At 33.9% G+C, this 14965-nt stretch overlaps 1 protein-coding gene across 2 annotated transcripts in view; it reads left to right on the forward strand.

Moving 5' to 3' along the window:
* The window catches only part of LOC145303410 (WASH complex subunit 1-like), a 99919-nt gene extending 85499 nt beyond the window's left edge, over positions 1 to 14420 (forward strand). For both annotated transcript variants that reach the window (XM_080144731.1, XM_080144730.1), the window contains exons 3-4: positions 9147 to 9361; positions 13518 to 14420. In XM_080144731.1, the coding sequence (XP_080000857.1) occupies positions 9147 to 9361; positions 13518 to 14272 (970 nt within the window). In that variant the 3' untranslated portion in view covers positions 14273 to 14420. The remainder of the gene's footprint in view (positions 1 to 9146; positions 9362 to 13517) is intronic.
* The last annotated feature ends 545 nt before the right edge of the window (positions 14421 to 14965 follow it).

Below are 14965 nucleotides of genomic sequence, written 5' to 3' on the forward strand. Positions count from 1 at the left end.
TTTATTCTTCAGAGCAAAAACAAATAAAATAGAATTTATATAACGGAACAAAAACAAGAAAATTAGAGAATAAATTAACACGATTCATTATTTTGGTCCTCATAATTAACAGATTTAATGAATTAAATAAAAAAAATACAGCGGAAGAGAAAGAAAATATATACTAATTAAATATAAAAAGATAAATATTTAATTTAATAATTTATAAATGAACGTGCGTAATGAAAAAAACAATATACCACGTGACATGGCGCTGTAGATACAAAATAACCCTTCCAAAGTTAACAACCATATTTGAGAAATACCATTAATCGAATGTTTTTGTGTTTTATATCAAAAGGTAGGTATAGCAAAAAGTTACAATTAAAAGAATTTCAAAAACGATTTTATATTTGGCTATTGATAGTTGTATTTGTGACGGCAGTTCTTCAGACCTCCATAATTCACAAAGAGTACTTAACACCTATTGTTTTTTCTTACTTTTTCATTGCTTTTACACATTGTTTCTAACGTGAAGAATAAGTTTAGCCAAACTAATTTTGAAATAGGGTATATCAAAGGAACACATATAAAAATGATACCACTATAAAAAACAAATGAAATACTAGATAAAATTGAGCAAAAATAATTACCAAAATTACAGAAAAAGATAAAAAAAACAAAACAAAACAAAAAATGAAGTTTTGTTGAGTGAAATGAATTATTGAAAGAAAATTAATTGAACTAATAGAAATGTTAAATAAAAAAAATGTCACATTTCAATATTTTTTTAATAATTAAATTCTCAGGGTTGTCGAAATTAAAAATTAAGTGATTTTTTTTTAATTAGACTTCTTTCGAAGCTTGTTAGCTTGAAAAATACATTTTAAACCCTGTTTTTTTTGTTTTTTTTTTAATAAATTGAAAAAAAAAATGCAATTAAAAAAATTTAATTGATAATTGAAACTTTAAAAACATATTAAACATTGAAAAATTACTTATCTCACAAATTAACGTTCAATAAAGTAGATCTAGTCTTCATACAGAAATTCGGTTATAATAAATATATCTTTCCCAAACTTAAAAATTAAATCTTTTTTTTTTTTTTTTTTTGGAGAGAGAGTGCTTTAAAATCGCCGGGGAATGCCGCCTAAAATTTTAAAGAAGTAAATTTTAGGAGTTTAGTGCCTTTCAAAAACGGCTATCATAATTTATTATCATCATTTAATTTCCTTTTTTCCTCCCCCCACACCTTTCCACGTGGTTCAGTAGTTAACCAGTGAGATTAGAATTTGGGACCCCATCACTTTAGTAGGACGTTTTGGTGCCATTTTTACCTACTTATTCACTTGTGCCATTTTTACCGAGCACCACATTTTTGATACTGCGAGAAATACGAACCATGCTGAAATAATGTTATTATTGAAAAAGCTATTCTTTAACTGTTCTGCACTTTCATTTAACAATTTAATGAAAAAACATACCATAAAAATTTAATTCAACTTGGAAATCCCATCTAAAATATAACACGGTACGTACACTGCACAAGCACCAAAGTAAAATCCCAATTCTCGTCGAGTGGTTCCAATATGGGATCGGTTTGCTATAACATTGTAACTAAAAACTAGCACCCCTTTCAAATGTCAAAATACTTTTGCTTGTTTTTTGTGAGATAATCTGGTAAGTGCCCAATCAATAATAATCCACTGTTCTGTTCGGGGGGGGGGATTGTCACCCCTCTATGGCTGTCACCTGGGGCTGACCGCCCCCCACCCTAGCTACGCTAGTGGGTATGAGCCCCATAACCCTCAGACTATTTTCGGCCATTTTACAGCTTTCGTTAATGTACGCTCGAGTGCACACTAAGGCTATTCATGTGCCATATGTGCACCCACACTCGTATTAAAGTGACATAAGCGTAGTAATCTTTCGTGGACAATTTAAAATTAGATGGAAATTAATTTTTAAAAATTGCGGATAATTTTGGAAAGGCAATTGTTTTTTTTTGTAAATGTCGATAATACACTACCACAGGACTTGCCTTTAAAATCTTACTTTTCATATAATTTCGGGTGTGTTATAAACAAATATTGCATTCAAAATTGGAGCCGGCAAATAGTTTTTAAAATATGGAAGCATCTAACACGTGTTTTTGTTTGTTTATAAAGTTCATGGTGTTCTTTTTTTTGGGAGGGGTACAAAAAACATAGGCCCCATGTCTTTTTTAGAATAAGTTTTTTTATTTTTTCGGGATAAAAAGAAAATTCGAAATAGGTATTTTATAAAGAGTTACTCGAGAATGGGGTTGCGTTTTCAGCACACCTAAATCTACTTTAAAAAATATATTTTTCTATACGAACGTGAGACGAGCCCTGAAGTAAAATAATGCCAAAAATGTTATCTAATCTAAATTAAAACCAATATTTTGGGGGGGGGGGGATCTGCAAAGAAGTTCCAAAAAATATATCTAATTGCTTCATGAGCTGAATATTTTAATAGAATGTAAATTTAAAAAAAAAAAAAAATTTGAAAATTGACTTACCCAGTAGTAGCTTAAATTAAATATAAAGCTGTATTTAAGAGATAGCAAAATAATTGTTTTTGTTTTTTCATTTTCTGAAGACCTTAACTGCAAACCACCACTTAGCATGTGTAGTTCTAATGTTATTCCAATGATATTCTTTTTGAAACTTCAAAAGAAGCCACTGTCAAAATTTTGCGAAATAATACAACGTGATCAATTTCATTTTAGAGATATTTCTTTCAAAAGCCTTCTTTTAAAAAAAGAAAAAAAGTATATTGTTCTATTAAACCTTTTACTGTTTAAATAATTTGACTTTGCTCGTTTTATTTTAAGAAAATATAAGTTGAAAAAGCATTTTCATTCACTATTAGTAAATAGTCAGTAAAAAAACAGTCGCCAAAAAGAGAAGCGTTTTTTTTTTAGTTTTTTTTATTTACTCGCAATGTAGAGCCCTGCATACTTCTTTTCAAGTTAACTCTTTTGTAGTTTTGATTATAATAGATCTGAATGAATGAACCTTGTAAGGGAGGGGGCACTAAGCATTGCCCTGTTAATAATGAATTTCTTTGGTTTCTTTTTATAACATGCTACATTTCTCTCTTGCGGTTAGAAATATCAGGAAATTTTTCTCTTTTTTTCAACATCAGACTAAAAGAATCGTAATGAAGGAATCGGAAAATTAAGGTATTTTTTAACAATGTGATTCTGATACTTCCCAAAATACACGATTCTTACGATTAACGATTCCGATTAATCGTCCCACCACTACCCTATATATTAAGTTTCATGTCTGTAGACCAAAAATTGACAGGAGTTTAATATGCAAAAGTTTTTGAACACATGTATATATGCATAAATAAAAATATATATAAATATAGAAAGAGGTTTGTGTTTACTATAATCTTTTTACGCAACTATTACGCAAGTATAAATCAAGTAGAATATCTGCATAAATATAATTACATGTAATAGTTAACTAAAGATGATCCCATAAAAAAAAACAAATAAACAAATAGGGAATTAACTACAATGAATATTTAAAAGAATATGCAAATTAACTAGATGTTTTACAGATGAATACAATTCCATGACCCATATATAAGAAAGTTCTATTTTCTTTTTAAATAAATAGAAAAAATGATTTTTAATATGAATATCAATACATAAAAAAAAAGAATTTATAGGAGTATAAATTTTGATGTCTTTATTCTTGTATTTTATATCTCGTTTGATTTGATTAAATAACAATTAAATGATAATTAAATAATAATTAAATGATGATTAAATGATAATTAAATAACAATTAAATGATGATTAAATGATAATTAAATAACAATTAAATGATAATTAAATAATAATTAAATGATGATTAAATGATAATTAATCTATAGAAAAAAAAGTGATGCTTTACTATAGTTTTATTTCTTGTAATAATATATCTCAAGCAGTTCTCCATATTTGGCTACAAAAATATTTTTCAATTCATGGTTTGATCGGATCAAATATTACATTAATTATTCTAATCCAGGACATTCTATTGTTTGCTTATGTGATGATGTGTTCAACTACCATGGAATTTCCACAGATTCTGCTAATTTCTATTAATATATTTCCATCATTTCCAATCTAAATGTTCTTAAGCCAGCTTTTATCTATATTTTATATTTAGTATTATATTGGCCCTTCTCTTCTGATGAGAAGCATTTAGCTTCAAAATGCCATGGTCTAAAAAGGTTTTTCTCTATTATTCTTTCCTTTTTGATCTGGTGCCTCATCTTGTATATAGAGATCTTTTTAAGATTCTAACCCTCCCTTTAAATACAATTATTTTTTTTATCTTTCGTGCACTTGGTTCACCAGGTATATTTGCCAAGTAGTTATTGAAATTCTTTTTCAGTTGCGCCTATAATTACTGGAATTATGGAAATCTTCCTAAGATTCCAGTTTTTTTTTTTCCATATCATACATAAAACCTTGTCAGGTTTAATAGCTCCGTTTGTAAGGTACATAGCTGCAGAAATTGCATAGTCATAGTGGATGGTGTATAACTTATTTCCAACTGTTCTTTCTGGTAAACATATTCCCAGGACTTGCTGCTGCATTCGGTATTCAACTTTTTATAGATGGTTCACTGGCTATATTTACACAACCATTGTGTCACATTATATAGTAACCAGACCCCAGCAGAACCTTACAGCTGGATGTTAGGTGGCTCACACACTCTATTTCTTTGTGGCAGAATCTGCACTTGTCATTGCTGAGACCACTCATTTTCTTAAAAGCGTTTGCCATCAAGCCTTGAGCTTTGGCAGCCATTATAATCCTCCTCTCATCATAGTAGAATGATCCTCGTTTTAGCCAGTCTATGGAGTCTTCCTTATCTATATAGTCCTGGGTAAATTCATCCAGGACATACTTGGCACGCTATTGGTTGGCCTAGTCTTCCATGCAATAGAAGTTCTTGATATATTTTTGGCAACTCTTTTGGTCTATCTCAATAGCTTTAGTATTTGCTTTTTGATTTTGTTTCATTTGTAAGACAGTCTTATCCAAAATGGTTGGCCAGTTTCATGATGGAGGTTGTTATGCTGGCTTTTGTTATATTAGTGCACCAGTGCACCATTTTGAGGCTTGGATTTTGGAAGCTCATCAGATATTGACCAGTACTGACGATAGTGGCATGATTCTGATGGTCAATCTCTGAGAGACCTACACTTCCTGCTCTTTTGGATAGATACAATCTAGGCAGACACTGGTTTCTGTATGTTATTTTGTGCAGTGTCAACACTTTCTGTGTTTTAATGTCTAGTCTGTTTATCTCTTTGTGGCCATTCAACAATGCCAAAGTTGTGCATGGCTAGGTGGTTAATTGCATTGATCTTGTTTGTGTTTCTGTTTTACAGATTTTCTTTACACAACATATATTACACTGGCAATTTTTTTCTTTCATCTTGGCATGTGAAATTGAATCGTTCTCTTCCATGTGTAGTTTTTCTGCTATTCTGCATCATTAACGTCAGTATTTTTGTCAAGCTGTATGTTTTCGGTTTGGACATTCTTCTCATATTAAGATGTTTATATCAAAATACTATCTGCATGTTTTTTGGGGACAAGCAGAACTTTTTTTGATTTCAATATGAATTTTTTTTTTTTACAAGGTAGTCACCATTTATCAAGGCCCGGAAGCCACTCGGGGATAAGGGTTAGTGCATGTACAGTACGTTAGTATTGGAGATTTGATAAAGTGTCTTACTTAAAGGGGCGGTTCATTAGGAATTTGTTTATGTTGGACTCAGACATCCAGATTCTAGTTAGGTGGGAAACAGGCAAGCGAAACAGAGTTCCACAGGCGTGCACTTCTAAGAAAGAAGCTTTGTTCATGGAATCTACGTTTTAGGTTCGGCACAGATAAAGAATGGGGAAAATTTTTGACAGTGGTTTCAGCTAGACGGGTGTTTATCGTGAAAGATTGGCGAGCGGGGACCAGAGATTGGAGTTCAGACAAGAACTTGCCATGGAAGTAACGATAAAACAAAGACAGGCTCGCAACATCTCTCCTGTGGGAGAGAGGTTGCAGGGAAGAGAAAAGGGCATCTTCCACTAAGAAGCGAAGCCTATTTTGTATTCTGTCAAGGCAGGAGAGGCTGTTTTTAGCAGCTCCTACCCAGATGTGGCAGCAGTATTCCATCCTTGGACGTACTTGGTATTTTATATAGATAGAGAATTGCATCAGCAGTGAGATATCTTCTAGAGTGGTAGAAGGATTGTACCATTTTTCCAGTGACTTTGGCAACTGACTTGATGTACGTGTTCCATTTCAGGTCAGGCGTAAAGGTCAAGCCCAGAAGCTTATCAAAACATGGAGTTTCCCCTAGACGAGAGCCATCCATTTCAATTGATGCCAGATGGGGATCAGAGCATTGATGATGTAAAGATAGGAGCTTGGTTTTATATGCATTAAAAGTAACCAGCCACCTCTTCCCCCACTGTACCACGTGCTCGAGATCAGAGGAGAGAGAATCAGAGAGAGCTTTGTCATTTACGGCCTTTGATGTGTTGTGTCATCAGCATAAATGTCAACGAATGATTTAAGTATATGTTTTGGGAGATCATTGATGTAGATCAGGAAGAGAGTTGGGCCCAGGATGGACCTCTGAGGGCCTCTGATTTTTGTCCATCAACCACTACTCTTATGAGCCTATCAGAGAGAAATGATTTAATGATTGAAAAAACATTTCCAGTTATACCGTGGCTGGAAATCTTGTGAAGTAGGCCTTTATGCCATACCTTATCGAAGGCCTTTGATATGTCAAGAGCAATTACCCTAGAAAGAAAGCCTTTGTCAAGAGATTCACTAATCCTATGAGATATAACCGTTAGCACATTTACTGTAGATCTAGTAGAACGGAAACCATATTGTATGTCACTAAGAAGGGTATTTCTGCTAAGGTGGTTGACTACTTCTCTATTTAATATGGATTCCAGAAACTTACTCCTGACACACAGGAGACTTATTGGTCTGTACTGAGAGGGAGATGACTTTTCACCTGAATTCTTAAATACAGGGCATACTGATGAGGTTTTCCAGGGTGTTGGAAGAAAATCTTTCTGTAAAAAAGAAAAAAAAATTATTCTGAAACCTCTATAAACGTTCCATGTTTTTAAAATTCTATTTTGTTTCATTGACAAACTAAAATTATATTTTGATACATTAAATCACTCATTGAAAAAAAATTATATTAATACATTAAAATTATATTTTGATACATTTTTTTACAATATTTCAATTTTCATATATTTTTGTGTTATTTATTTTGTTATATATTTTTGCAAAACACTTGTTTATATTTGAGGTTCACATAATGACCACTAGATGTTATTTCTCTTTCGAAGAACAGGGGTCGATAATGTGTCACTGTCATGCAGAAGTGCCAAAAATGATTCTATTCAACAAATTAAAGACTAAATTAGTGTCTTTGGGATAATCATGAAGAAAGACCCGTTCGTCTAAGGGATGTAATTCTACTTTTCCTAAGACCATTCGAGCAACTAAGGAAAAAATAGTTAAAAAAAAAAAAATTATCTATATCAAGCAAAAAAGTTTTTTCAACTACTTTATTTGATATAACGGAAAATAAAAAAGTATAATAGATAAATTTTTTGTTGTTGCTGTTTGTTTTTTTTTGGGGGGGGGTAATATTTTTCTTTCATTTACTCGAATGTTCTTAGTAAAAGTAGAGTTACGTCCCTTAGACGAACAAGACACCTTTGGATTAAGAAAAAGTAAGCCCTTTAATTCATGGGAAGTAGCTCTATAATTAGTTTGAACTTCTAAACTGTTTGTACAGTTATTTTCCCTGCACTAATTAAAATTGAAAATAATGAAAAATAATCTTATGTCTTCACCTACAATAGTTTGTCGATACTACCACAATTTAAAAAAAAAAAAAAAAAAAAAAAAAAACAGTATAACATTTTAAAAACTTTCTTAGAATCTAGTTTCATTAAATATAGGAGCCTCAAGGGAGATAATTTGCATGAAATTTCCGGTTTAGTAAACCACTAGATGTTAGTGGGATGCTGAGAATAGATATTATTACACTTTGAAATATTTATTTGCACAAAATATAAAAATATATTATGAACAAATTAGACACAACGCTATTCGACAGTGTGGGGATAATGGGTGTCATTTTTATTTAAAATTTCTGTCCTATTAGAAATATCTCATTTACCACAATACCACATTCACTCCACGGGCTGTCCTACTTAAGATAAACCCAAATATTGAATTGTTTACAGTGATAACATTTCATTGGCAAGGAAATGGGGGATTAACAAGAAGCAACAAAAATTAATTAGATATTACACTTTCATCATAGCCAAAAGGTTACAGAACAATACAAATGTTTTCATTATTAAACATTTAAAAATGAATTTTTAAAAATCCATTGTATTATTTTTAAAATAGAAGTGGATCGTGTAGTATCAGTTCTGTTGTCTTAAGATGCCCATCCCAGGATTTACATCCTATTTTGTGAAAGGTAGAAAACTCTTCCTTATTTAAAAAAAAAAATCGCTTGAAAAAGGTCTATTAGGCTGAAAGTCGGCTTGTTCATATCTTTCAAGTAAATAATTATTGTTAAAGAAAAACTAAACATATTATCTTTGACTTTCTTAAATGTTAAATAATAATTCAAATATGAAACAATATTTCAAAAACTTACAAAATATTATTTCATTAATTTTATCCTGTAGCCACGTGTTGCACAGGAACAGACATTAACACCATCCATATCAACACTTTAAAGGACTACTATCTACAAAAGATTTTTATATCTCCAGCAAAAAAAAAATGATTTAAAAGCATTGCTTGAAAAGGACTTAGCAGACTGAAAGCATTCTTGCTTATATCATTTAGGTAAATAATTTATTTTAAAGAAAAACATGTTTTTTTTGTCTTTCTTAAATTTCTAATAAATATTTTCTTTCTGTTGCATCTATAAGAGTTGCATGATGCTTGATCCCAGGCAACACAGGGATTGCCTACTATTTATCAACAATTTTATATGTCTGCTCATTTCTTTTTTCTTTTTTTTCTTTTTAAGTAATTGCTTGACTTTAAATATATTTTCTGTTGCAGTTATAAGAAATATGTGATGCTGGATCCACTTGGTTGTGTCACAAAAACACGCCAAGATGTCGGTAAACATGATCAAGATGGCTTAACTGAAGCTCCGAGCAGCATTGCACAGAACGAGGAGATCAAGAGGCATGCAACAGACAATTACTTTTATGTCCCTACAATTGGTCTTGTTCCAGAGATCATGGCACCAAGTTCGCTTCCTGATTTAACGGGTAAGATTCAGTTAATTCTATTTCTACAAAAATAGCCAAGTGCAACAAATGATATAAAACGACCGAAAACATTGCTCCTATATACCGTCTGAATGTTTGTCTGATGCAAATTTAAATCTGGATAATCTAGGCATCATTACAGTGTGTTCCAGTTTCAATTGGTAGAAACACGGATTCATTAGGTTGAGAAGAAAGTTCTTGCGGTATTTTAATTTTGATTTCAAACAATGTATTTTCAAATGAATTTTCATTATAATATCTTTATTTTATATATCATTTTAAAGAGCGTTTTTCGCTCTATATAATAGTTTAAATTAGAATCATTTTCAAACAAGTATGTCTAGAAGAAAGTTGTATACAAGATGGAAAAAAGCAAATTTGCACAATTTTCTTATTTTAATTCAAGCTGGGCTGAAAACCTGCTGAAATAGCTCGCGCTATCTGACAGCATTTGGCTTAGGAACCACTAAACCCACAGCACAATGGTGGTTTAAGAAAATTTTGTGGCAGTGATGAGAATCTTGAAGATGATGAGCATAGTAGTCGGCCATCAAATGTTGACAACGATCAATTAAGAGTATTAGTCAAATTAGATCCACACACAACTGTTTGAGAATTTGCTCTTGAATTAGATGTAATATGTATGACGATTTCCAACCGCTTAAGAGATTGGAAAGAGAAAAACAATTGATAAATAGGTGCCTCACAAATTGAACGACAACCAAAAGAAATGCTATTATCAAGTGTCATCTTCCCTTCTTTTACGCACCAAGAATGACCCGTTTCTCGATCAGGTTATGACTTATGATGAAAAGTGGGTTCTTTACGACACCCAGCGACACTCAACTCAGTCTGATGCCGACGAAGCTCCATGACACTTTCCAATGCCAGAATTGCTCCAAAAAAAGATCATGTTAAGCGTTTGGTGATCTACAACCCGTCTCATTCATTACAGTTTTTTTAATGCAGGCAAAGCCATTATGGCAGCAAAGTAATGTCAACAAATGGATGAAATGCATCAGAAACTTCAACAACAACACCCAGCATTAGTCAACAGGAAAGGCCCAATTCTTCTCCATGACAATGCCCGACCACACATTGCTAAATTGACCCTGCAGAAGTTGAACGAATTGGGCTACAAAACTCTACCTCATCCGTTATACTCTCCAGATCTCTCACCTATTGACTACCACTTTTACGAGCATCTCAACAATTTTCTGTGTGAGAAATGCTTCAAAAACCTAAGCGATATCAAAAAGGGCTTCAGGATTTTTACGCTGCTGGCATAAATACACTTGTTTTGTGTGTTGATTCTGATGGTGCTTATTTTGATCAAGAAAGTTTTGATTGAGCCGAGATATGTTCATCTAAATTTAAAAGTTAAAAACCACAAGAACATTCTTGTCGACCTGATAGAATGCTACCTTTTGTTGAGATGAAAGTGACAATGGTACATTTTTTGTAGCTATCTATAGTGACCACAAGTAGGTTTTTAGGTGCAAAACTCTATTTAAACATAAACAAAAAAAGGTAATGTGGAAATAGCCCTGGGCGAGCTATACCAACTTCCTCCAAAGGAGTGAGTTTAAAGTGAATATGAAATTCACAAGCGATCCTCAGTCGCATGTATAGCCCAGCCAGCTTTCAGAAATAGTCACTCATCTGGTACTGGCCAGGCTGCACATTGCTTAACTTCAGTGATCTGATGAGAATAGGTGTTTCAACGCAATTATGTTGTATACGCTCGTCAGTAGAACATATCCAAACTCGAGAAAGGTTCCATACTAACGTATCATAGCCAAAGCTGGTGTTCCTAGCGTGAGACTCGCATACCTTTCGACATCTCCCCTAAGTGGCTCTGCCAGTTGATGATTATGGCTTAACCAATCAATCATATTCTTGTAAGGAGGAAAAACCCGTATGTACTTGTATTCGTTATGAAATTCACAAGTGTTTCCCAGCTGCATCTATGATATAAATCTCACCTGTCTGTTTAAATGTATGTATGCCTAAAACTTTCAACAGAGGTAACAGGTTTTCATGAGATTGGTATCGTTTTGAAGCTCAACCCTTCGGATGACAAATATTGAAAAATTGGCAAAAAACATTAATTCTTTCACCCTCAACTGGGCACTTCTCAACAAAAAGGGGTCGCTTTTTTCACCAATATTTTCGAAAGTCATCTCCTCTTTTCGATTGACCAGCCTTAATTTAAACCTTCACTACTTGTGGTTTGGCGATGGATGCAACAGCAAAGATGTCACTTTTTTTCACATTCTTTTCCTCCTTCATGGTTCAAGTTCGAGCCTGCCTACTACCACTTTTTAAAATTTTTTGCTCAACACACACCTCCAAACACCCGGGCAACGCCAGGCTAGTATATATATATATATATATATATATATATATATATATATATATATATATATATATATATATATCTCAGTCATGAAAAGATTACATACAGCACCTAGCATTCCCAAATGGTCACCCATTTCATACTAGACAGACTCCACATTGCTGAAGTTCAGTGATCTAACTTAAAACTGAGTAGATTTAAATTCCTGTTGAAGATGCTGCCAGAATCATGTCTCTTGTATCTTCCGTTGCTCAAGTGGGAACGGATGTAGTCATTGAAGCTGTTCTTCATGGGTAAGTGTGGAGAATCCTGTCAGCATCCTGGTTGTCAACTGTTGAACACGCTCCAAGTGTACGATGCCTTTTTGTGGTTATTTTATAGTTTGTTCGAGATTTGTGAAGATGGCCACATAATACAGTCGACAGAATACGGTCGAAACAATCTGGTACAACGTAGGACAATGAAGAGGCAGCGACTGAGTTTCGAAGTAACTAAATAATTTTTAAACGATTTTAAGCATTTAATGGGAAATCGTAGACATTACAAGGCTTACCTGTCAAGTTTGAATTGTTGAGTTATCTCCTTTTATTTTTTCGAGATGGCAACATGAGACAATCCTTCATTTTTTACTCCTAAAATTTTATTGCTTTAGTCTATAGAAATAAACCAGATGTATGTGTGTGTCAGTCTGTGTGCAAATATTTAACTGTTAACGTCTTAAACTACTGGTCACATAACACTAATAGGAAATAATCATACACTAAGGATGGCTTATAACGAGTAAAATCTTTGTTTGGATGAATACCACGTACAGAAGCTGACAAGTTTAAATGCAAAACATTTATTTCAATTTGCCAACATATTTGTATTCGTTTGCGTGTAAAATCATAATTAAATGTGATTTAATTTTAAAACTTTCTGTCGGGTTGGAAACCTAAATGTTTTGGTTTCGATTCTAGTTGATGACATCAAAGTCAATCTTTAAACTTCTGAAATCAGTACTATATATTAGGTACAATATAATCTTCAATAGAGAATTGGCCCTGTAATAATAAATACAAAATCTGTATGGATTATAATATTTTTAGTCATATTTTATGATTGGCAAGATTGGGTTTGTGATTTTTGGAACATGATATTTTCGTTCCATCACGGTTATGTACATCATACAGACTTTAAAATTAATTTTATTTTTTTAATATAGGGAAATTCTGGGCTAGAACCTAAAAATATTAAACGATATTTAAATTTTTTTTTTTTTTTAATTGCAAAGTTTTGAAAACTCAGAAAAAAGTTTATTTATTTGTGGACTGTTATCCTCATCTTCATAGTTGTCGTCTTACGACGTTTTGGCCGATTATTCCTCTGGCCTGCTTTGGGTAGGATTGAAAGCACTATCTTCAATGTTCACCTGGAACCGTAGAGATTCAATGGTTCCTGAAGATAGCAGTTTCTATCTTACTCAAAGCAAGTCAGAAGTTTAGGTGGCGAAGACGTCGTGAGACAACAATAACTATGGAAGGTAATAATTACTGGGATACGAGACTCAGCATTCCTATCCTGTTGCGGTTAATCACCTGAAGAAGGCCAGAGCATTAGTTGGCCACAACGTGGTGGAACAACAACTATGCAGACGAGGTTAAGTCTGCAAACAAATTAATACACAAATTACTCATCTCAAAGGATTAACAGAAAAAAGTTGTTTTTTAAGAATGAAAAAAAAAGAAGCTTGAAATTTGGAATTAAGTGATTTTACAAGTGAATATTTTTGGATTGATTCTCATCTTTTACTTTCAGGCGTTGCTGATGATGAGTTTTTCTTGGCAGACCAGGGTCCATCCATTGCTCCTTCCGTTCCCAGCAGTGTGCCCGATTTACCGTCAGTACCATCACAAGAAGCTGAGGTTCCAACAGGTCCGGCTGCTTTGTCTCCAGTTGCACCTTCGTCCATTGCATCACCACCACCGCCGCCACCGCCGCCTCCACCTCCACCAGCTGCTCCCTCACCTCCCTCCACTGTCCCACCTCCTCCTTCAGGACCTTCTGCCCCTCCTCCTCCTCCACCTCCACCACCACCACCGCCTGATGATGATGCTGATGACGATGACGACAATGCCAAATCAGGGGACAGAGTCTCCGACAGCAAAGCCCCTGCACCGTCCAGTGGAGGAGATACATGGGGTGACTTGCTGAAGTCGATTCGTGACGCCGGTGGAGCCAAAAAGGCCAATCTGAAGAAGGCCAGTGAAACGGAAAGGAAGGGGAAGAAGAAGAAAAAGAAGAACAATGATGAAGATACAGACACCGATGATACCAGCAATGCTACCAGCTCAGGGGGAGGCGACTTGATGGCTGATTTGGCTAAAAAATTGATGATGCGCCGTCGGGGCATCATGGGTAACCTGGCCCAAAGTGGAAGCGGTTCTAAAGAAAAGGAACCCTCATCGACACCAGCCAATTCTGGGAATGTGATGGACAAAATATCAGCAATGATTGCACCTCCACCGACCAACACAGATGATGATGGCCAATCGGACAGTGATTTTGACTAAATTTCATTTTTCCTTTACGAATGTGATTTTCAGAGGAAAAGTAAGGACATACAATACTAAATACAGATTATTATGATCATTATTATTATTATTATTATTATTATTATTATTGTTATGTTACAACAATAAATTTTTTTTGTGACTTGTATTCTTGTAGCTTTTGTGACATTTTTGGTAAAATAGCTTTTATCTGCAGAAACATACTAATGTTACATAACAAACAGAGCCTGTGACACAACAGATGATGGTGCTGTGACACAACAGATGATGGTGCTGTGACACAACAGATGATGGTGCTGTGACACAACAGATGATGGTGCTGTGACACAACAGATGATGGTGCTGTGACACAACAGATGATGGTGCTGTGACACAACAGATGATGGTGCTGTGACACAACAGATGATGGTGCTGTGACACAACAGATGATGGTGCTGTGACACAACAGATGATGGTGCTGTGACACAACAGATGATGGTGCTGTGACACAACAGATGATGGTGCTGTGTTTAATCAGTTCTAAATGATAGTCTTCTGAAGGTTGATAATTCTATCTCTGTGGATTAAATAAAAAACTTCAATTTGAAATATCGTGTAGGTTTACAAGTTTGGCATAAATAGGTTTGCACAAGCTTTTTAAGGCCTAGAATTTTGAGCTTTGTCTTGAAAAAAGACTTATTTCTATTTATTACC

This window comes from Euprymna scolopes, chromosome 19 (assembly GCF_053919585.1).
Source record: "Euprymna scolopes isolate OS-2025 chromosome 19, ASM5391958v1, whole genome shotgun sequence".
Taxonomy (NCBI): Eukaryota; Metazoa; Mollusca; class Cephalopoda; order Sepiida; family Sepiolidae; genus Euprymna; species Euprymna scolopes.